Source organism: Anarhichas minor, unplaced genomic scaffold (assembly GCF_050575085.1).
Source record: "Anarhichas minor isolate MPS153535 unplaced genomic scaffold, ASM5057508v1 ptg000004l, whole genome shotgun sequence".
Taxonomy (NCBI): Eukaryota; Metazoa; Chordata; class Actinopteri; order Perciformes; family Anarhichadidae; genus Anarhichas; species Anarhichas minor.
In genome coordinates, this window is record NW_027466450.1 from 8722471 (window position 1) to 8746491 (window position 24021).

Genomic DNA, 24021 nt, shown 5'->3' on the forward strand with positions numbered 1-24021 from the left:
TTATGGCATCTACATATTCATTGAGTTCAATCTTAAAATTGAATTTGCATTTGTTGATGTGGTATTTTGTGAGTAAAAATACAATATTTATCATATATGTTCCATCACTTTCTATCTTAAAATCAAACAGCACACTGTTGATATTGTACCGTTCCAAAAATAGGATTATTTATAGAATTGTGACTAAATCTTTTTGCAAGAAAGCCCCAATTGTTCTATTATTATTCTCACTCTCTGTTGAATAGCACAAACCAAATGTTGTAGTCACAAGTCCCTATCTAACTGTACAATGATCTGTACAAGAGTTGGCTGTTGCCTCACAATATGTATGTGTGTAAATTGCTAAAAAAAAAAAAAAGAAATGAGCAAATTTGACATGGTGTCCAAACAGTGGAATTGTTCACGTGATGCCATGTGATCCAAAATTACGTTTCCTCATAGACTTACATTGAGAAAAAGAAGTCTGAAACTGAGCAATTTTTTTTCAAAGGTAAATCAACTTCCCATTACGAACACTTAAATTATCCTTATTTAAATCATAAGGCCCTAAACGTTGTAAAATGCACTAAGCCGAATCCAAACTTTCCTTCCTCCGTTCATGTGAATGAGTCCGAGAAACGAGTCCGAGAAACGCCTCCCAGCCGTCTTGATCGACGGCTGGGAGGCGGGGTTAAGGGGAACGCTCGTGCGCTTGCTCTTTGGTCATTATCGTATGACTTCCATACACGCAAGTCGAACTTGTTTTGTTTCAGGCGCCATTGAGCAACTTTCATAGGAATGAACGTGGCGCCGCCTCCGACGCTGTGAATCGTTCTGATTATGCATTCACGATCTCATATAATACAAGTTTGATAAAGGCAATTCAATCTTGTCAGCGGGAGCGGAGTTACAAAGTTCGGTCTGCACACCTAAAAGAAGTGCGGTATAGCTTGCAGTATTTGTTCGACAGGCTCGATGGCTCAATATACTCGTGTTTCGGGGGTTGTTGGCTTAATTACTCTCCAGAATCCGCCTGTCAACGCACTCAGGTGAGCTGAAGTCAAAAACAAGGCTGCAGAGCTTAATTAATACACGATTTACCGCAAATCCATATGATGTGTGTCAGAGATGCAATAACTTTTCCAGACTTGCACACGAAAAGGTGCACATATAACTTTGTCTGCGAAAGAAAATAACATGATTTGTTATTTTGTTAGAAAAAAATCTATATTTTGCCACAGGGTGGCGTCATAGGAAAGACTTTTATTAAATCAATTGTGGAATGTAACCACATTTGTACTGTACTTACTATTAATGGTCATACTATTATGACACTGACAAATAATGAGTACTTTAACCTTTAATACTTTAAGTACACTTTGCTGAGAATACTTCTGCAGGCATTTTACTTGTAGTATTATGGTTTGCGAGCAAAGTCTGATCTCCTGGTAAATGATCTACTGCAGCAGTTTGGGGTTTAAAGGTTTATTAAAAGGCACCTCAGTTGTTTTTCTCACAAAAATGTAATTAGACCGCCACTGCCACATTTTACAGAAACATATTCCATATAAAATGTATGTCATGTTCTAGATAATGCACGTTATTTTGGGAAGAAGGGCTGTAACAGAAATATCTATATTGTCCCTTAAGCCTAGCTATAACAACAATTTAAAGGGTAACAACCAGGTAAACTTCAGCAACATGGTACGCCCAGTATCATGTAAAAATATCTTTTTTTTTAATATACAGTGCAGCGGTGAGGCAAGGCATTGTTGACAAGGTGGAGACAGCACTCAGTGACCCAAAGGTGAAGTCTGTGGTCATCTGTGGCCAGAATGGAAACTTCTGTGGAGGTATGGACAATTTTATTTTTTCTTCTTCTATGTCCTGTTACTTCACAACCCCAAATAAGGCTTTGTGGGGGCGGGGCGTGTTCGGGCTCAGCTGCAGAGGGGACAGAGTGGGGGAGTGGTTCAGGGAACGGTGCTGGGAAGAGGCTTAATTAGGCGCAGCTGAAACCCATCTTGAATTGAGTCTCTCTCTCTGAGATATAAAAACACTAGTAGTGACGGAGGCGCGAGAGAGCGGGGCAAGAGACAGACACACACTGGCAGTGTGACAGAGAAGTCGGCAGACCTCAGCAGTGCGCTCGGAGGAAGGCAGCAGAGCGCACGGCCCAGTCCAGCCTGACATTGTAACCGAATAAAGAACGTTTGAGAACACTATTTGACCGTGTGCTGGCGTCCGTGTGCTCCCAGGACCCACAGGGGTAGCACGAGTTTGTTACAGGCTTATTGTTACATCCGGATATCAGTGAGCCCTTGCATATTTGACAAAGATAAGAGTTTTGAAAATCGTTTCAAATGGCAAAACTCCATGACATTCTGGTGTTTGCAAATAATGGCTTTCATTGGTCCCACACCACACACACTTGATATCTTCCCTTCACTGATTTTTACAATCTACAATAAGCAAGAGCATTTGAAGATGTAATCCAATTGCCCTCTCAAGCAAGAAAAATGAATGCTATTCCATGTAACAATCTTGAATTAGATTGAATTTTAATATCAGCGTCTATTACATTAAAAACACAGTATTTGGGGAGACAAAAATATGTTAGAATTGTGTTTTTCTGTACTGCTTTCAATTAATATATAACAAATGTCCCTAATTAAACTAATGCAAATGCTTTAGGGCTTTTGTTTTGACTACAACTACAGATTTTTGTGGTGATTTATGGGATACACTTCAGCCTGGAAGCAACCATGGAGGGAAGAAAAGAGAGAGGATATTATTACCCTTGTTTCACATAAATTTGCACAGGATTTAATCAAAAACATGCGAGCACAGCATTTACATGGATACCTTCACAGGTGCTGATTAGAGCAAGAATCATATGACGAAATGAAAAGTAAATAATCAGGAGGCTTGTTTAAATAACCTTCAATAGTTTGTGTTTATTAAATAAAATGTGCATATTTGTGTTATTTACTCAATAAACATGAAGTATTGAAGAAAATGTCTCTCAAAATCAACATCCAGAAGCAAACATCTTTGTGGAATCAGATGCACTTCTTATTACAATGCTTTGTTTATGTCTTAAAGTTTACCCCTGGTAACGGCATGAATTCAATTTTGCAAAACAGGGGCGGACATCAAGGAGTTCACGACAAAAATGTTCGGACCTCCACTGATACCGATGATCCACTCCATCGAGGCTGCGAACAAGCCGGTAGTGGCAGCCATCGAGGGGAGCGCTTTAGGCGGAGGCCTTGAGCTGGCACTCGGCTGTCATTATCGAATCGCGCACTCTAAAGTTAGTCCTTCATATCTCTGTCTGTCTCTTCAGGTCAGTGTCGAACTGACAGTGTTGTCTTGCATGTTACAGAGTGACTGTGTTAATTGAATTGTTATGTTTCCAGAGTCATTAGAAATAAAACCAGTTCAAAACACAGCCCTGTTTACATTTTTGTGATGTAAAAGGATATTTTCCATGTAATAACCAATGTAATGTATTTACTAACGCTGTCTCTATGAATGTCTTGAAAAACCCACACTGATCAGGACATTCAACAAACTTTGTGTCCTTTCAGGCCAGACTGGGTCTTCCAGAGGTGACTCTGGGTCTGCTGCCAGCTGCAGGAGGATCCCAGCGGCTGCCAAGGCTCATCGGGGTCCCAGCGGCCTTAAACCTCATCACCACAGGTAGCAAAGTCAGGTTAACCTTGCCTCACTATTACAGAGTGGATGGTAGAAGTTTAGACCATTTTTTAAAGTTTTTAAATCAGATAAATGGAAGTATCAGTAAATATAAAGATATATCTTGGTCTGTTTTTTCTTCCAGGGTTCTGTTTGTGCACCCACATTTTGTCATCTTTTAGTTGTACTTCGTGCAGACGACACAATTATTAACAATAACTGGACTGTTGGTTGTACATGAACCATGTACACAAGAGTCCAGCTGCTATTATGTAGAGATTGGTAGTTTACTCTGATGACCAGCAGAGGTCAGCATGTGTTTCGTTTTACTGTGCTCACTGCTACAGAAGCCATTTCTGTGATTCGCTATGTTCCAAATAAATGAATTCAGATTGTAGTTCTTAATCATTTTTAAGATTATTTTTGTGTCATTGTTTGATAAATGTCAGAGTCTAACAGGGGATTTTACAGTGACTGGGTGGCTCGTTATTCCTTATCTAATAATTTGAAATGTCACATGTCACCCAGATAGACCTTTGATGCCCTTCATGTCTCCCACAGGCCACCATGTGACTGCCGCTGAGGCGCTGCAACTTGGCATCGTGGATCAGGTTACTGATCACAACACTGTTGACGTGGCTGTAAAGTTTGCCCTGAGTGTTGCAGGTAGGAAACGGATAGCACAAGGTATAAAATCCACTCTCCAGTTTAAAAATTGGACTGAGTGAAAGGAAGACAAATTCTTCCCAGTGCAGTTATTTTGGTCCAACATCAAGAAGTGTCAACATGTAGGTTTGTGGAAGTCAAAGGAAGCAGAAAACACGGCAGGCAGATCCTCCACCGCAAAAGACATCAATGTTTCATGGCCCTGTCAGATGTGCTCTGATGTCTTCACTGCTTTTGCTGTATTATTCAGAAGGGCGAAAAGGGACAAACTTTCCTAGAATATTAATAACAGGCCCTCGCCATTCAGACTCATTTACCCACTGAATGGATCGCTAAAGTGTGCCATGTCCCTATAGTTTACCAGGGATGATTTCACAGTCTGTGTAAAGGCTAACCCATTCAGGGTAGGAGTAACTTGTTTAGTCTTGTCTTAGCAGAGCCTTGGTTGTACACACATGCATGAAATGAACATGAGAGGATGTTTTTATGACTGTATACTATTGTAGTTAGCCAGTTTCTGTCATATTTTACTGTGTGTAGCTTACTTGGAAATGACGGCTCATTACTAAGACATTTAAGTTAGTGTGAAATCTGCGGAGATACTCCGATACTGATCAGCAGGCGTGTTGCATTGGGACAGGAAATGTGTGTCTAAATATACAAATAAATCGTGTGAATGTTAGTGACATTGAGATGCACGGCTGGTGAGTCAACCAGCACAGAACAATTTAGTCTGTCACATCCATACATGCAATTCATAAAACACTACACAGCAGTAAAGCTGGCACATGGGTGTATGTCGACAAAAAAACATTTGAACTGACGTATGTGTGGGCTGATACACACACACCACACATGCACAGATTCAAGTCTCTGCTGGTGACGAGATTAACATTTTTGCCCCAGTAGTTGGAACATCTGCCCGCTACATCTGTCAGGATGACCAGGCTTTCTACCCGCTGCACAACAAATCCATCGACACAGCTCAACCATTTACAGATTAACCGCTGCAATAATGCCCTCCTGAAGTACATCGGTATCACATTGCTCTGCCACACAGCATCTCATTGACTTTCCAGAATGTACTTTTAACTGACCATTCATTCTTCTTCCGGATATATTGATACTGACTTTATAAGGCACAATTGTAAGTAATTGGACTAAGTGGAGACAACAGATCAGATACGGCTGCTCTTCCCTTTAAGCTTTGCCATGGTGACCCAGATTCTGGCCTAGACCCTCAGCTGAGTGTAATTCAGCGGAGCTATGAAGGATTCTGACTACTGTCCCATGTAATCATCAGGGGAGGCAGAAATGGGTGTTAAGATGCTTTTAGCAGAGTGGCCTTCTTCTTCATTCTCATTATTAAATCCCAGCAAGCAGGAAGTTCGTGTTGTAAAGTTTTTAGGTCTAATATTAAATCCTCTCGTGTATTTTCATCTAGAAAATTGCTCCAGTATTGTACGATTGCTCACAAGCCTGAGAATCACAAATATCCCCCCCCCCCCCTTGCTCTCAGAGTTAGAAATTTGCCAACTATTTTGCCCAGAACCAAATTGTTGCTTTTCATTAAGTTTTAGATCGGTGTTATTCAAAGTGAACTGCAACAGTGCACTGGCACTGGAGTCCTTCCAATTATGCTGCTGGTCTTTCAAATCATTCTGCTCTTATAAGCTACTGGGGTATTTTGTGATTGAGTGGCTAATTATTTGCAGACTGAGTGCTGGCCGACAAATTGGGGAAAGTGGAAAAAAGCTGTACTAATGGAAACTAGGAAGCGCTTTTCAGTTTAGAAAATACAATTATGCAGGTGAGCATGTATAAAAAAAACGTCATTACAGAGTTAATTTTGTGATTTACTTTTAGCAAAATTCAGAGGACTGTAAGTAAAAAGGCAATTCCTCTGGGTCATGTTTCTTCCATGTTTCTATTTCAGGTCAGTCACTGGATGCCCGTCGTATAAGTACTTATCCGTGTCCACGCCCGTCTGATTTGGATGCTCTGTTTGAGGAGGTGATGCAGAAGGTGCGTCAGAGTGCCCGTGGAGCTATAGCGCCAGTTGCATGTGTCCAGGCGGTGCGGGCGGCTGCCACCCTGCCGTACAGTCAGGGCATGGAGCGGGAGAAAGAGCTGATGGCCACTCTCTTCACCTCAGGCCAGGCCCGTGCCCTGCAGTACATTTTCTTTGCTCAGAGAGCCGTTGGCAGGTGGAGGATGCCCAGTGGAGCCAGCTGGGACACAAGCAAGCCCAGGCCCGTAACTAAAGCAGCTGTCATTGGTAAGAGCTTTGGACTTTTAATCTCTGTTTGTCCGAGCTTTCAATAAGCACAAGCACGTTCACTCATCAAGCTATCTGTGTGGCCTATGGAAAGTAAGCCCTGGTTTATAGTTCAGCTGAGTGTAAATGGATGAACCAGCTCTTCCATGCAGGGAGGATTGGCTGCATGACAACCTGGATATGTGAAGCTCTGCAGCTTGTGCATTCATATTGCATGCTTTGGAAAAACTTCATGCTTCCAGGCTAAAACTATTTACAGTCTAGCGTTGTGTAGAGAGTACTAAAGCTATAATTTCTGTGAGATAAACTTATATGTATATACTGTAATTTTATCTGTGATATGTGTAACTGATGATTCTGAGGCAATATTTCTGTCGTCGCCATGTGATTTTGTCTTCAAAGGTCTCGGCACCATGGGGAGAGGCATAGCAGTGGCCCTGGCTCAGACAGGGTTGTCTGTGGTTGCCGTTGAGACCCAGGAGAAGCAGTTGATGGAGGCAAAGCAGGCGGTGTCTGGCATGTTGGAGCGAGGAGCTAAGAGACGTGGGGGGGTTCCTGCGCTTGGTTTGATCAGTTATAGCCAGAGCATCCAGGCTGCAGCCGACGTCGACCTGGTCATCGAGGCTGTGTTTGAGGACATGGCCCTGAAGATAGAAGTATTCAAGCAGCTGACTGCTGTTTGCAAGCCAGGAACTCTCCTGTGCACCAACACTTCTGGACTAGATGTGGACCAGCTGGCCTCTGAAACCCCTAACCCGGAGCTGGTGGTCGGAATGCACTTCTTTGCCCCAGCCCATGTCATGAAGCTGCTGGAGGTGGTGTATGGGCCACGGTCCTCTCCCCAAGCTGTGGCCACTGCCATGCAACTGGGAAAGAAAATGGGCAAAGCCAGTGTGGCAGTTGGCAACTGCAGCGGCTTTGTGGGGAACCGCATGCTGAAGCTATACGTCGAACAAGCTTCCTTCCTGTTGGAGGAGGGAGCTACACCTGAGTTGGTAGATCGAGCGCTGGAGGAGTTTGGTTTTCCCATGGGTGTGTTCAAAATGTCCGACCTCTCTGGGCTCGACGTGGGCTGGAGAATCAGGAAGGCAGCCGGGCTAGCGGAGCCTGGAGAGGCATCCGGGCCATCAGCTAGAATCCGAAAAGGCTACAGGTACAGCCCCATTGGAGACCTGGTCTGTGAGCAGGGACGGTTTGGCCAAAAAACAGGCCGGGGATGGTACCACTATGAGAAACCCGGCAGTCGGGTGGCCAGGTCCGACCCCTGGATGCACAGCTTTCTGGAGCAGTACCGAGCCCGCCACGGCCTGGTGGCACGCAGCATAGACCACCAGGAGGTGCTGGAGCGCTGCCTCTATTCCCTGATCAACGAGGGCTTCCGCATCCTGGAAGACGGAATAGCTGCAGGACCCGAAGACATCGATGTCATCTATGTGTTTGGCTACGGCTGGCCCAGGCACCGGGGAGGTCCCATGTTCTACGCCAGCATGGTGGGGCTGGCAAAGGTCCTGGAGAGGCTGGAGCACTACCACCAGGCTCACCCTGATGTGCCCTACCTGCAGCCCTGCAGCCTCCTCAGGAGGCTGGTGGCCAGTGGCAGCCCACCTGTCCACATGTGGAGGGAAGTCATCAAGAAACTCCATAGCCAGCTTTGAATCTCAAACATGTCAGCTTTAATCTTTATTCACTTTAATGAGGGCCTTATACTGTGATGATGAGCGGTTAATGAACTGCACTTATGTTGTGCTTTATAATAATGCAAATCTTTTTCTGTAATGTGATTATGGATAAAATTGTCTCTTCTGCCTTATGTTTCTTTTTGAATCCTCCTGTATGTAAAGGGTGGGTGCTTGAAATAATAGACACACCTTACAATATACTTCAACATGACAAGCGTTTACAATGATTGGATGTGTTGCATTATATCGGAGTGAATTAGAATGATAATCTCTAAATCTACTGCCTGATGCCTCGATAAACACCTGTTATAGATTTATGTATTTTTTGTGTGATTTATACAGTTCTATTTGTGTGAATCTGGTACACATGTTGGCTTGTTATTCAGGTGCATGTGTGTGCCATTTCATTTGATCCGTTTCATCAGTCAATCTGTTGTGGAGAAGAATAAATTTAAATTTCTTCTTTGTGTGTGGTGTGTGTGTGTGTCTTGGGTTTCTGTTATTTTTTTCCTACTGACTCAGCTGGAGTGGTGACAGAGGAGAGCTGAGGGAGACACTCAAAAGCTAAACTGCTTTTATATAAATTATTGGCTCACTCCCAAAGAAGTGTCACACCTCAGCAATGAGTAGATGTTGAGGTTGCCATCTAGCGGCCCCAAACTCAGCAGCTGGATTAAACATTATGATGCTCCATTTTGTCTGCAAATACACTATTTCTGAAGCTTTCGTTGTTTAAAAGCAGGTCAATGCATGACCAAAAAAAAAGTCGGGGTTAATGAATCGATATGATTGTGAAATAGATTATATAATAAGCACCCATTCAGATATTGTAACCTATTTGAGAATAGTATTCAGATGGACTGGAGTATTTCTTTCAGATCAAGAGCCTGCTGTTGTGAAGTTTTAACGGGGCCGATGAAAGCCTGGATGTGTGTTTGAAGTGCGCAGAGCAGCTGGTTTTGTGTTGGCGGACTCCTCCCGTCGTGTGATGAAGTTCAGACGCGCGCCGTAGTTCCGTACGCGCGTCACCAGCTTTGCACAGAGGAGCTTCCCGACGCGAGGGGAGGATGGAGAGACGTGCTGCTCGCGACCACGGGAGGCTTTGAATGTCACATTACACGAAGCTAATTGACGCCCTTTCACTTTTACGAGGTCATGTTTCAACGCTTTGCATGAGCAGTGACTCGGCTGCTCTGGATTCAGAGATCCAGCACCGCCTTTCACGTCCGTCCCCGAGTTGAGAGGCTTCCTGGGCTGCGTGGACCGTAAAAGACAAAACGTGACTCGGTCCCTCGCGGTAATGTTGTAGTTCACTCGGACGAAGCTTCTTCTTTTTTTGGGATACAGGAAATGTTGGCATGGCCGCCTCGCGAGCACAGAAGTCTCAGAAGAGTGAGAAGTTGGACGAGGCGCAGGCTTTGGCCAAGAGCTGCGCGGGGAGACCAGACTTCCTGCCTTGCGATGGGCTCTCCATCTGCGCTACCCACAGCCACGGGAAGTGCTTCAAGCTGCACTGGTGCTGCCACTTGGGCTGGTGTCACTGTAAGTTTGTTTACGTGGTTTAATAGCTTTTCTGTATTGCCAGGACTCTCGCGGTCACTGTGGTTGCTAAAATGTGCTGGTTGACATTGCCATGTTGAGAACGCAGAAGCATCAGTTCACTGTTTCTAAAAAGGACAAAATGTAGCAGATATGAACTCGACATTGACGCGCTCACAGTGAACATTGTGCTGCCTCAGTGGCGCTATTCACATCTTTGGTAAAACTTCCAAACATATTTTAGAGTGTGTTTTTTGGTCTTCTTTGCAATAATACCGAGGTCACATTTTCAGAGTCATCGTTATCCTTGATCAGAGACCTTGGAAGAGACGCCCGAGTATTCAATAGTTTAAACAGTGGAGGATGCAGAAGCAGGGAAATAGATGTTCCAACGTCCTGGTGTTTAATTCTATTCCACTGGTTTTATTTTGACTATTTTTTTTGTGTTCATCTTTTATTTACAGCCCAAACTGTCGTGATACAGTATGCTGTAGTTCAGTGCCGGCCATGACAATGTATAGTGACTAAAACAGATTTCATTAATGCAGCCATACTGTTTGAATCTTTAACTGTCAGTTGTAATGTTGTGTTAAAGTTAAAGAGCACAGATTATTATGAGTATGAGGATGTTGAGTTGAATTATCTTTCTGGAAGTGCATGTATCTACTGTTAATGATAACGTATTCAATTGTAAAGGTATTTAGGAGTGGGAAACACTTGAACAACTAAATAATCTTAATGTTTTTGGTATTCCAGTGTCTTCCAATTGAACGGTATTGAACTCCCAAGGAGGCCTTTGGCTTGTACTGTAGCATATGCTAGCCTGTTATGACTGCATATGTGTGTCTTGCATTTTAAATATAAGAGAGAGTATATTATGTAAAACCATCAAAAGGAGTGCACGGACATAATCAGCCTTCCTTTACTTCACTGTTAATGGAGATACTTAGAACAAGTGACATCACACTTGACACCACTTTCATTTCTGCTTTTAAGGATATGTCTTGTGATATATTTCCTAATGTCTCAAATCCAGTAAAAGACCAAAAACCAATAATTCATTTTTTTCTACTAAGAAATGTTGTTTGTGTTGCCAAAAACCTGATGTATCGTATTCCTCTCCTATTTTAAGCACATCGTTTCGCATCACTATGAACATGGAGTTTATTTTGTGCCAATCCGACATACACAATCCAAGTGCAGTGAATACACTAAAGCACCAAATGTGTATTAATCCACAGCTGAAAATAGTCCCCAACAAATGCAATATATATTCCTGTTTGAGTCATGTTTGCTAAAAACTACAGTGCCCAGCTGTTTTAGGAAAACATTGTTTTACAAATGAAACTGCATAGTCGGGACCCAAACTTAAAGATTTACATTTTCCGTAAGAAAGAAGGGGCTGGGATGTTGAGAGCTATAGCGATGTTGGAAAGTACTGAAAGGTTAATTAAGACACTGCTTTGGTCTTTAGACGGGACTTATTGACAACAACAAGAAAAATTTATATTATTAGCATCATCCTTCAAAGTAAAATCATCCCATGTTCAGACAAAGTCAAGCCGTTAGTCAAGTTCATCAGCTGATGTTCTTCAGTTTCAGGCCAAATATTTGATAATGTTAACTTAAGTCAATAGTATTACCACATTGTGATCGATATCATTTATCTTGACTGTTGAATTGACTGTATTGGTAATAGAGTACATGGTAGCAGCTCCACTCAAACTCAAAACTCGAATTTTCTTTTCTCTCTGTGAGGTGTTAGTGGCATTATCACCACCCCTTAGACTCCGTTTGAGCCTTTCTCGACCTGCCACTTCCACACCACCGCAGAACCACAATAGCTGTGCCTGAACCTGACAGGATGTCCGTCTCTTTGTGCTGCCCTAATTTATCCCATCTCTGACTGCTCTGAAAATCCTCAGATCAGTGTGAAACACAATCGCCCTCCACTCTGTGCACCGTTTAGTCGGGGCTTATAGTGTGCAAGTGCACAAGTAACATTGTAATCTTTGCCAAGTAATCATTGGATTTAGATGCCTGCCTCTGTCCAGAATAAATTTCTGATTAGGCGGGAAAAAAACGATGAATTCTTTCTAGTGCTTATGATGAGCCACAACTAGGATTTATGTTTCTCAGCACAGCCTGTGTAGTGTTACATCATTTGTAAACATTTAGTCTTGCTCCTCCTTTGGAAGATGCATCTCCCAAGCTGAGAATGTGCTGCACAATGGACATGGAGCACTTTGTCCCCATTATTTGATTCAGGCTAGAAAAAGCCAGCAACGTCATAAAGGAGATTCTCACCTTCACATCTCTGTCCACTGCAATTTGCAGGTTCCCCTCGCAGGACACTCATGCACCACAGGGAGAATAAACCAGCTTAGACTGATGAATCAGGCAGAAACCGGGCACCCAGTGAGAAAAGTATAGCAGCGTGCTCCTGCATGCAATGCCCGCCCGCTGTCCCTAGCTCACACCCTCCTTTCTAGCTAATACATAATAGCGCTGGATGCAAAAGAGTGAAATGTTGTAACGCCCCTTATCTCGTCAGTTTTTCATTTGAAACGCTGCTTTGACTGTCGTCTGGAGTATAAACTTGTTCTGAGGCTGATAATTGTGCATTCACCACAGGGAGCCTTGCTACACTGCTTTTTTAATTACATTTTTAATAGGTTTCCAGGCAAACAAGTACAAAAAGGTCAATGTGTAGTGAGACTTTGGCACAGCATTTGAATTGTCAAACACTAATTATTTCCATTATCGTACTTGTGGAGCAGCGATTACCTGTGACTTAATTTCTGGCTTTTCCTACGTCCTACGTGCCGTTGCAAGCAAAACATTTTCATGTGGTCTTCCTCTCATTTGCTGCTTCCAGACTTCACTTTTCGTCTAGAAAGTGATGCTTTGGCGGCCTTCCAGTAGTTTCCACTCAGTTGTAGCTTTGTTAAACCTTTTGGCTGAGGAAGTTGGGAAAACTGGAATTGGATATATGTGGAGGCAGTGTTCCCAGCTGGTGACAACATCAGTCCAAACCTCTCAGTGGTAATTAGCTATGTTTAGTGTCACCGCCAATATGTCATGTCTGATGAGAGCTTCTGCTCACAGCAACGCTGGAACCACCTGGTCTGAATATTTTTTCTCTCTTTTTTATCCTCTACGAACTGATTACAATTACCAGGCAGAGCAATGAATTACTCATTAAGAAAGTCTAACCGAGTCTAATGAGTCCCGAACAGTCTTGTCAGTCTGCTTGTTCTCTGCCAGTTCCAATTTTGTACATTACAAAGTGTACTTCTCTTGTAGGTTCAAGAAATAGGGATCGTTTTGTCCGACTTCCTCATCTCATCTGTCACACCATGCAACTGTAGCTCACAACTATTTCTAAAGGGAAAATGGAGGGTTATTGGATAAAGCTCTGCCTTACATTGATTGATTTGCTGACCAATTCAAAATTTGCTGCAGTGCTGAATCATAAAAAGCTTCAGCTATTATTAAAGGGTCGATATATTGTTAGCACAGGCCAGAGGGGATTGATTGGATGGTCATGTTTGGGAACCACTTTAACTGCTGGTCTGTCAATGTTGGAAACAGGGCAGCCCCAAACTAAAGTTCAACACGTTTTTAAAGGATTATTGCAGAGTGTTTTCAGGTCTGTCATCACTTATTTGTTTGTCTTACTATCCCCTCATTGCGCCTCAGCAAAAGGAAGCACTCAAAGTTGAAGAAATGTACAAAAAAGACTGCAACATAAAAGATACCCACTTAATGTCTCTCACATAAAGCCTCATAGTATCTTTGATCAGAGCTTTAGAACGCATATTCTCATTGCAACAAGGTCACTTCTTCAAAGAAATCTACTCTATTGATTTGAATATTAAAACCCATGTAGCATTATTATTGTTTCATTAATCCTGGTCACTGTTACCTCACTGTGACAAGCTAACAGGTGACTAAAGCCTTGTTGTTGTGGTCATGTCTTTTTTTTTAAAAAGGCAGCAAACAACACCACCTTTGTCCACGATGCTCTCTCTCTCCATGCAATAGTGTTGAACCCAAATGGTTTGGTGTATATGCTCATCACACATTAACCAAGAGAACAACAATTTTCGCAGGAGGATATTTTGACATGTCACAGTTGGAGAAGCACCGGTGTAAATGATAGAAACACAATGATGGCTGAATTCCATTTAGCTGCCTCAGTTTCAGGGTCTGTTGTGCCTGCTGGCTCTCTGCCAGGGCATATTGGGACACTAACAGAACAGAGCCATTGTTAATGTTATTAGTAACACCTGGGCTTTTCCTACGATGATAAGTCGCAATGTCTGCTGCGAAAAATGCTTTTTACCGAATTGATTGATGCCGTAGATCCATAGAGCAGATCGCTGTGAAGGAAGTGCATTCTTAAAAGTACATTTGGGCATGTGAGTATTTCCTTGAGACAGACTTTAAGAAATCCGAACTTATCCTTTAAGGCCTTCACAGGAGTTGTAGCGTAATGCTCACCCTGCACAGGAAAAACAGTCCACAGAGTTGCATTTCTTCACCATGATGACAGACTTAAGAGTGAATTTCAAACTGGCTGCAAGTCAGGAACAGCCTTTTGCCTCTGGAGGCATGAAACAGGAAACAGGAAAGGAGTTTCCCATGATGCTGGGTCAGACCATCCCCTTCTCTGAAACCTGAAACTTATGTTGTTGCCTCGGCTGCCTGCAGCCTCTTGGACAGATGTAAAGCAGCAGATGTGTGAGCGGACCCCACCGGCCAAATGGGTGCAGCAGCTGTTGATGAATGAAAACAATCTGCTAAAATGATTTTGTTCACCTGATTTTGCCGACACATTGCTTTAAACTGGTGTGTTGCATTTATAGTAGAAGATTTGCTCAGACTGCACATAAAGACTTCTGGCTTTCACTCAAATAGAGGGGGTTGTTAATGACTCAGTTACTACTGAGGCTTTGATATAATCTGTTATTAACATGAAATAATCTGTGTGTCATGCCAATTCATTTTCACTACATGTTGAATTTGTCGATAATAAAAAACCTTAAGTAGAGAGAGAGAGAGAGACATTGAGGAGCTACATGCTGCATTATTCAGAGAGACTATCACAGCCACAGGCCACAGAGAGAGAGCAGAGAAAGGCATGCAAGATGGAGGCAGGTGGGAGCTACTCATACTTCAGCTCCTCCACCCGCTGTCTCATTAACCTCTTGAACTCTTAATTTTTACCAATTCATATTTTTATAAAACCCTTTTGGCTGCATATAACATTCACTTAAATTGAACTAAGTGATTCCTACGCTTGAATAATTAATCCCAAATTTCCCTCATTTTTATTATAGACATGTTATGATATTTTGCTACACTTTTCTTTGTATTTCCACTGACAAAGTTCACTCCCTAACTGTAAAAGTAGGGGAACGAGTCACCTCCACTGCTTTAAAAAAGCGCCTGAAATTATAATTACATTTTTATAACAAAGAGCTGCTGCTTCCTCCTTTGATGTACCCTACTGCCTCATTTACATCCCGTCTAGTCCGTGATCTCCTACATCCCCCAGAATGCCTTTCATCAGTCTCCGGTGAACTTGTTGCTTTCAGCGGCTCTAAATTATAATGTGATGAAAGGCTTTCCAGTCAAGAAAACAAGTAAGGAGTCATTTGCTTTACTCAAAGTGCAAAATGCCCTGAGGCTGCATATTATTCTGGTCTATTGTTGCTGCTGTCAGTGGACATTGTGCCTGTGTTTCCTCTGCAGTTGATTTTTCAGAGCAAGATTGTAGTTGTAAAGTGGCGGAACTGCAGAGAAAATGTGGATGTTGATGTGTTTCTTTTATTCTATCAGTCTTCATTGCAGCAGGGTTAGAAATGTCTCGTGACAGCATTTTGTCTGTCTGTGGCCAGTTGTCTTTTAGGAAGAAAACTATAAACACAACAAATGTAAGATATATCACCAGCAATATTCAACATGTTGCAGTCTCATTAAAAGACCAAAAAACAACAATGAATTGATCCCAAAAATATTTTCAGTGCTGTGAAATCCCTTTTCCCTCTGTGCTATAGACCTCCATTGCTGTCCAGAAACTATTACAGACACACTCTTGCACCGTGTGACATATTCCTTCATTGACATGAATTTTGATTCAATCCCACACACACTGTCCTACTGCCATACATTCTCAGCCCACTAAATGTGTATTAATCCACAGAGAATAGTCCCCTACAAATAGTCGCCTCTTATTGCCCCTAAGTAACATTTGCTTAAAGCCATGTTGCCCAGCTGTTTTAGAAAATAATTTAGCTTCTTTTTTTAAATTGAGCTCAACAATTCTCATCTTAGAAAATCAAGTGGGTGGCTGAGAGCCACAGACAGGGGAAGGAAGTCAGAAAGTGATAAAGTGAAGGATTGAATTTGTTGTTACTTTTAGTTTTTTATGGAATTGGTTGACTATATGAAAGAATATAACTCCAGCCTCATCTTTCATGTCTTGAACCTAAACTAAGTGAGAGGTTGCAAAATGTCCCCAGTATTGTGGATTTAGCCATTTTTTTTTTTTCTTTGTGAGGACATCTGGTCTTTGTTGGTATAGAAATACACACACACACGCACACACACACACACACACACACACACACACACACAGGGCAGAGGCCGCTTAACAACCGACATTGTAATGCGAGGGCTCCAGCACTGGGAAACACAGGATAGAGTACAACTGAATATCATTAAAGCTGCATAGACGGTGTTCACTGGCTGTCAGTCAGTGTTTGTCTACTCGTAGCAACAAACATTTTGAAAGGAATATTCAATGAAAGGTGCCCTTTTGAGTTTACGTGTAAACAAACCATTATATCTCACCAAAAAGTATCGTGCATATGGTCTTAAGGCCTGACGAACGCGCTGCATTTTCTCCCTCATACAACATTTGTGTAAATTGCACACCTTGTTCATTAATGTATGCCGGCTTGCAGTCTTCTTCTCTGCCGTCTCGGTCGCATTGCTCCTGTCAGCGTGCAAGTGAGCATGGTACAAACAAAACCGGAACCCACTTGTAAAAACATTGCTCTGTAGCGCTACTAGTGGTCAAAACTTCACACGGTACCTTTAAATGATCATAGTCAAAGAGTGTGAAAGAAAATAATCCCATTAGGGTTAAAACGAACAAATGTTTTCACTATTGATTCATCTTCCAAACGTTCCCTTGATAAATCTGTTAATCATTTTGTCTATAATTTCTCAGAAAACGGTGAAAGCGACATCTTCAAGTGTCTTATTTTGTCCACAATCCAGTCCAAATTCCCAAAATATTCATCTTACTGTTATGTGTTAAACAAAAAATTTAAATCCTTATTTTTGAGAGGGGCATTTTTGCATTAAAAGTGTATTAATTGATTATCAAAATAGTCGCTGATTAATTTCCTGTCAATCGACTAATTGTTGTAGTTCTACATGCTATTAATAGAGACTGAAAACAAAGTATCTTTTAAGTAACTACCACTATTTGTTATAATACTAGTATTTGTTAATGTACAGCATTTGTAATAATCTAACTCGGTGTATCTTGGAGCATTCAGTTCAAGTATTTGGAATCAGAAAGTTGTATTTTGGTTAACATGATGATTCTCCTCTTCTCCTTTTTGCTAGACTAAGTAAGATTAGTCTCACACATAAAGCAAAGTCCTCTGGGGCTGATTAAAACAGTCATATTTGCAATTTATTGCAAACTAATTCGGCATTCTACACACAAATCTACAGACAGGCTGTGTTCCTTCTGCAAGGCTGTTGAGGACAACCAGCGTTGGTGTTGTGTTGCCCCGTATGTCTGTATTGTTGTCTGCCCATGCATCTGTCTCTCTCCCAGTATTGTTCTTGGTATCTGCAACTCCAGATGGATGAACGCAATTAGATGTAATATGCTAAAAACTAAATGCCGTACACATTGCCATCTACAGCTTTAGCTCTCATTTGTTGCCGCTATCGTGTCTGCCTGAATGGCCTCATCTCACTCCGAACATGGACCATTGAGTTTGTCTCATTAAACAGAGGACTGCTACTGTTCCACCTCTTTTGTCGGTATCGTTTTAAGCTCCTGTGTTTACAAAGAATACGGACATTAAGCCTCTTTTAATGGTTTCACATGGGTGGATGATGCAGTTTTGTGTCCTTAATAAAGATGTGGTCACCTGAATTAATTTAACCATTCTCGTGGGCAGTAAATAAAGATTTAAGCGGCAATCTTGAAGATTTTCATTTAAATAAATGTCTGTTTGGTCACTGTCTATAGCTGAAAGAGGTAACACAATGGTAATTGAGCCTGTGGCCCACTGAAGAAAGTATTGCAATATTTATATATTTGCACTTTTACGATATGCGTGTCTGTAGTGATATTCCTGGAAGAAAAAATTATGTTTTCACTCAAATGGAAATTCTAAACCAACCAGGACTGAAATCTTAAGGATTGCCACTTTAATCAAGCTTAATATATTTTGTGTGGTGCAATGTCTCATCCTCTCGGTACAAAGCCACTTCCATAAAATGGAAGAAGTTTTCACTGTAACCTGGGAACAGATTTTGATTGAATGGGTCCCCCAGCCGGTGAGACAAAAGACAAGGACACAGAGTGAGAGGAAGTGATGCGTAGGCCTGTCATCTTCTGTAGTTTCTCTCTCTTCAGGGAGCGAGTAAAACACACATCTGAGCCGCACTATTCAGGCAGCACGGCTCAGAGTCGGAGGCAGCGGGCTGCAAACAATGAGTAACATTCGGGAGCAGTCATTTTGCACAATCACCACCAGTATATGGGTTGCCAAGATGGCAGGCATAGCACACATGGAAGGCGTTAGAAGATTTGTATCGAAGAGGACAGTTTCCAGAGCAAATTTGGGGCCATTATCTCATATAGGATTTATGTGACACTATATGTTACACCATCATAAGCCATCATGTTAGTAATACAGATCCAGCACCACATTGTTGTATATATGGCCTTAATCCTATACATTATTTTGTCATGTTTTCGTTGAGCCTTGTATCAGCTCCTTAGAGTCCAAAATGATTGCTGCACTGCTCTGGAGGGCCTGCAATTTAAATTATGTTACATTCTGGCTGCGGCTGCATCTCAGAAGGTGGTGGCAAGGCAGGTATTTCTGCCCTTGGCAGCAGAAAATCCTTTGTGATGTGATAATTGCTACCGCTACCACTTTAAGAAAGGACAGATGATAGGTTATCACAGACACGCTATGTCTCCCACACTTCTTGGCATCAAAAAACGTTGTCCTTGGTCGAACCTGACTGAAAACGCATGTTTATTAACTACTAATATATTACAATTATATTTCTTTGCTAGCTACAACGAACGATGTATGAGCTAAGGGGTCAAGTGCAGTTTTACATTATGGCTTTACACTTGATTGGATGGATGGATGGATGTATACGCCCTCAAGTGTCATCTATTTGGCCTATCCGTTTCCAGATGACTCAAAGATACTTTGTTTGGGACATGTATTTGGTGCAGTGAACAGAACAGTTGAGGCTGAGACTCAGAATAACAACTTGTAAAATGTATTTTTATTACCCTGTGTCTTCTAAAGCAAAGCTTGCCTTCATTAACATTTTCTCAGTGCATTTTCTTGTTGCTGTCGGGATTCCTGCCAAATGTCTCCACATGGTGCCAGTTTGGAGTTTACTATTTTATTGAATTAAACCTGCATTGAGTGTTTTTTAGTTGCTTTGGGGCAGTGGAAAAGCAAGCTGGAAACACAACACTGACATATAATCACCTTTTAAGTTGATGTGGTGAACATATAATTAGGCATAATAGATCCAATATTCATTCTTCTTTTAGCTTTGTTTTGGTGTCTAACAACTCCAGAAATATATATCAGTTTGCTGTTTGGTGTTGAGAGGGATGCGTACAGTGAATTAATCAGATCCTTTTATTTTTTTTCCCCCTTTAGGCAAGTATGTGTACCAGCCCATGACCAATGTGTGCCAGCTGCCCAGTACAAGCGTGCCAGCTGTTGAGACAGAGTACAGTAACACCATGGACCTGTCCGTCTCTCTGGCTGAGCGCTTCCTGAAACTCGCCCCCTGCTTCCAGTCCCCGCCTCACCTGGAGTCGCCCAAGTACTGCGTCATTGCGGATCTGTTTGTGGATGACTACATTGTCAAACGCATCAACGGAAAGATGTGCTACGTGCAGCGCCCTCCGCCTCCCTTACCAGAACCTCCTCATCCTCCCACCCCTTCCCCACCTGCTCCTTCTACACCTCAGATGGCCCAAAACCCCGCTCAGCCTCGGAAACCAGTGAAGCCTGCACCACCAACCCAATACACACCTGCGCCTTTGCAGCCGGTCCAGCAAGTGCACAGTGAACACAAACATCCTACCACTGTGGATAAGATAAAAGGCCCCAAAATGGACCACTGCTCCTCTCCGTCCAGCTCAGAGGACTCCGGCATCAACGCGCTGGGTCTGCACTACCTGGAGTCCTGCGAGGAGGAGACGGAGGAGGAGGAGGAGGAGGACGACGAGTTGAGCACAGATGGGAACTCCAGCCCCGGCAGCTTCTGGGATCAGGACGACTGTTCTCTGCTCTCCCCCTCCAAGTCTATGATAGAGATCATCGAAAAGATTGAAACAACTGTGTAACTGACACAACATCGACATGGACACCAGCTGTGAGGGAGCGAGAGCTACAGAGCAGAATTAATGAGAATAACACTAAGACTAATAGGACACAAACCCCTCTCTGATGCTTCAGCGGGGCTTTGCGTGGTTGTTTGGTTGAATTAGTTTTCCAGCAGGTGGTCGAGGACTGTGCGTCTGCGCTCGCACACACATCATGTAATCTGTCCACATCCCCTGCATGGAGTGAATTTCTCGAATTTATTACAATACAGAAGAAAGCCACAAGCACAAGAATATTAAGCACATGCACAGTGGACCAAATAGACCTCCTGTACGCGGTACATACGCACTGAAAAGATTCAAATACTAAAGGACTCAATAGTAGGTGCACTTCAGTCAGAGGAAAGTAAGAGAAAAAGTGAGACTTTTCTCTGTGATTTTAGAATATATTACTGGAGCTAAACTTTGCATGAACACAGTAGGTTTCCTGATGATAATGAGCAGTTAGGCCATGCTTAGTGTTCTCCAGTCGTCAGGCTGCCAGACAGACTTTATTCTAATTCAGCTTTTAAGAGGCAGATACGTAAGTGTCCCGTTTCTAGTTTCTCTGGTCAGTGACTCCACCCACACGTATTAGTAATTCTGACACTTCAGCATAATAGCTACAAGGCCAGCTACCTCTCATGGGCCTAAAGCACATCAGCCCACTCAGCTCCGGGCTCCTGGGACACGACTGCTTCTGTCACGTTAATAAAAAGATTCCGAGCCGTCAGTTTGTGTGCGCTTTACTGACACCAACACGAGCCGGTAGGTAGATAGGTAGGTCAGTGTTTGACAATCAAGAAGCACATTCCTATACTGTTCCTGCCAGCGAGGGCCAAGGCTACTCTTATAAAAGCATTTATCAGACATTAACACATTGTTCTGACCACATTCTGGTCAACCTGGTCTGAACTGCTGTGCTGTTCAAGGTTAAATGGGGCGTTAAGCACAACATGACTTGTATTGCCCTCTATTAGCAGCCAAGAAATTAAATAGCACAGACGTGTCTCTGGCAGAGCTACAGTGACAAAAGAAGGAGTCACGTTGTTACAGCAGAAACTAGCAAAGAGCACCTAGGGATGAGGAAATATATCTAATATATATATATATACATATAAACTTATACAACAATAAAACTGAATTGTTATTTGCTTTTTGGGCTTGACGGTGAAATGTCCTGTGAAGCCAGCTGAAAGGGAGTCTGGTAGAGTTGTGCAGGTTAGACTACGTCGCAGCTATGTTGTGTTATGGGGCAGAAAAATGTCACTTAATGCGCCTTTAATGGAGAAGTATGGAATAGGTTGCTGAGTATGTTGTGATGTTATAAGAAAAGCACTTAGATATAATGTTTGTGAGACAGACCCTTATTAGTCAGTTAGTAAAATGAAGATGGGCTTTGGTCTTTTAAAAAAACAAAAACATTTTAATGTTTCAAGTGTTATTTCCTGGAGAGTTATCTGCAAAAATCACTAAAATCTTCACAAATATGTATTGCTACAATGATACGCAAGATGTAAACACATTTTTTTTCAAAAAAAGTACTTTTGCATGACTGCATTCCTTTGCAGAAGTCCCTCAAGTAAAAAATACAATTTAACAAATTTGTGGTTCAGAGTGTTCAAAAAGTGAACAAATCATCTGTCATTCAATTCAAATGTTTTTCTCTTATTCAGGAACCTTGACACTGAACACAATCCCTCTTAATGCATCTAAAATGTATGTTATGTTCTTATTATTGTTATATTATTTTCATATGAATAAATCCAAATGAGACTCACACTTTCTCTCCCTCAACTTGTCTTTTGTAGTCGGTGTGCAGAAAGTTTAAATCTTCTTTGAACAACTTCTTTCTCCTGACACACAGATGACTAATGCTCTCCAGAGATTGAGTGTAATAGCAAAACAAAGTGAGAGATGCACTAAAATTGAGTCATTACTTTAGCTGTGGTTGCTTTTCCTCCTTTGAAATGTCTCGACGAATGTTCTTTGTTTTTTTTCTCGCACATTCCCTCCTTTGTAACCTTTACTTTCTTGCACTGCGCCGGCGTAGAAAAATCACCATAGAGCAAGAGAAAAACAAAACAGAAGTGAGAGGAGGAGAGTGGGTGGTGGAGTTAAGATAACCTGTGTATATATTATGGTGTAAGAAATACAATGCAGGTTAAAATCAAGCCCCTCCACCTCTGACCCACAATCTTCCTGTTATTGATCCACACCAGGGATAGAGACAGTCCAGCCATGTCCTCTGGGTCTCTGCACCAGACAGTCTTCATCTAGCAGCTGATTGTATGAGAGACCATGCAAGTGCCTCTCTCACCTTGACTACGAGCCCAGATTGATTTCTCCATGCTTCTCTTTTTCCGCTTCATTGAGTCTATCGATTATTTGTACATTAGTGCAAAGAGAAAACCGAGGCCGGGATGAAATGTTAATCTTTTTTTATATTATGTACTGTATATATATTCATTATCCCGCTGGGTGAGGAAGAGGAGTGTACTATACTGGCTGCTGGAGAGCCTGGATGACAGCATGAGAGTGGAGAGGAGAAGAGGAGAAAGTCTGAGTGCATGGATGGAGTGCAGCGACAGGCAGAGGAAGCTCAATTAAAAGGACGATGATGATGCAAGCACATGTAAAGTCTTTGCACGGACTTGCGTGTGTGTGTGTGTGTGTGTGTGTGTGTGTGTGCGTGCGTGTGTGTGCGAGCAGGCACACAAGGTTGCATGTAGTTCAACATCTTGAAATATTTTTTTTCAAGAGCTACAGCCAGATTTCATGAAGAGATAGATTGCTGTTACAGTTAATCCCTCGCAGCAAAGTCATTCAATTGGCAGGCTCCTTGAGCATTGGACAACTCACAGACTCTCTCTCTCTCACACACACACACACACACACACACACACACACACAGGACGATGCACGCCAAATCAAAAACGCCCTTGTTCAAGGACTGCTTCAGAAGCAGGGTTGGCACAGCACGAGTCACACGATCGGTAGAGAGATGTTGTCAGCTCCACTTTTTCCTTTTGATGTGCGCACCAACAGATTACCTTCCTCAGGAGATTTCCTATTAATGTCATAAATTGCGCTTTCTCTCTAGTGGCCACTTATTAGACAAGCAAGAACCCAAATACTCAGAGGAGATTTTAGTGGCAAAATCACAACATGGAGTGCCAGCAGTGCATTACCTGAGTAAGGGGAGAACCTTTTGACTGAATCTACTCAAAGCATTTCCTGTAACGAAGAATTTGTTTATTGCACCTTTATTCATTTCATTCAGCTTAAGTCGCTTCTCTCTAAAAAGTTGATTTGGTTTTACACATCGAAGGAATTTAAGGACGTATGGTATGCAGGTAGCAGATGACGGTAATTTGGATTTGCAATTGACATCGACTGTCAATGATATGCCAAATACTGTAAGTGTTAAAAAAAGACATAAACCAGGTATGTGGGCATAATTATAAGTTTATAAAACGACAAACTAAATTTCTATTAACATCGTGTGA

General features: G+C 42.2%; 2 protein-coding genes across 2 annotated transcripts; both read left to right on the plus strand.

Annotated features, from left to right (window-relative positions):
* Positions 1-730: 730 nt before the first annotated feature.
* Positions 731-8763, plus strand: ehhadh (enoyl-CoA, hydratase/3-hydroxyacyl CoA dehydrogenase). Its single transcript, XM_076108519.1, has 7 exons — positions 731-1028; positions 1729-1832; positions 3126-3295; positions 3573-3684; positions 4240-4344; positions 6281-6622; positions 7025-8763. Exons 1-7 carry the CDS (start codon positions 955-957, stop codon positions 8275-8277), a joined length of 2160 nt encoding a protein of 719 aa, XP_075964634.1. The 5' UTR covers positions 731-954; the 3' UTR covers positions 8278-8763.
* Positions 8764-9336: 573 nt separating this feature from the next.
* Positions 9337-22294, plus strand: LOC142968587 (UPF0524 protein C3orf70 homolog B). Its single transcript, XM_076108533.1, has 2 exons — positions 9337-9843; positions 19800-22294. Exons 1-2 carry the CDS (start codon positions 9660-9662, stop codon positions 20492-20494), a joined length of 879 nt encoding a protein of 292 aa, XP_075964648.1. The 5' UTR covers positions 9337-9659; the 3' UTR covers positions 20495-22294.
* The last annotated feature ends 1727 nt before the right edge of the window (positions 22295-24021 follow it).

Coding starts and splice junctions, on each gene's coding strand:
- ehhadh (XM_076108519.1), top strand. CDS start 955: ATGGCTCAATATACTCGTGTTTCGGGGGTTGTTGGCTTAATTACTCTC. Junction 3,296..3,572: donor ATCGAATCGCGCACTCTAAA/GTTAGTCCTTCA, acceptor GTGTCCTTTCAG/GCCAGACTGGGTCTTCCAGA. Junction 6,623..7,024: donor AACTAAAGCAGCTGTCATTG/GTAAGAGCTTTG, acceptor TTGTCTTCAAAG/GTCTCGGCACCATGGGGAGA.
- LOC142968587 (XM_076108533.1), top strand. CDS start 9,660: ATGGCCGCCTCGCGAGCACAGAAGTCTCAGAAGAGTGAGAAGTTGGAC. Junction 9,844..19,799: donor CCACTTGGGCTGGTGTCACT/GTAAGTTTGTTT, acceptor TTCCCCCTTTAG/GCAAGTATGTGTACCAGCCC.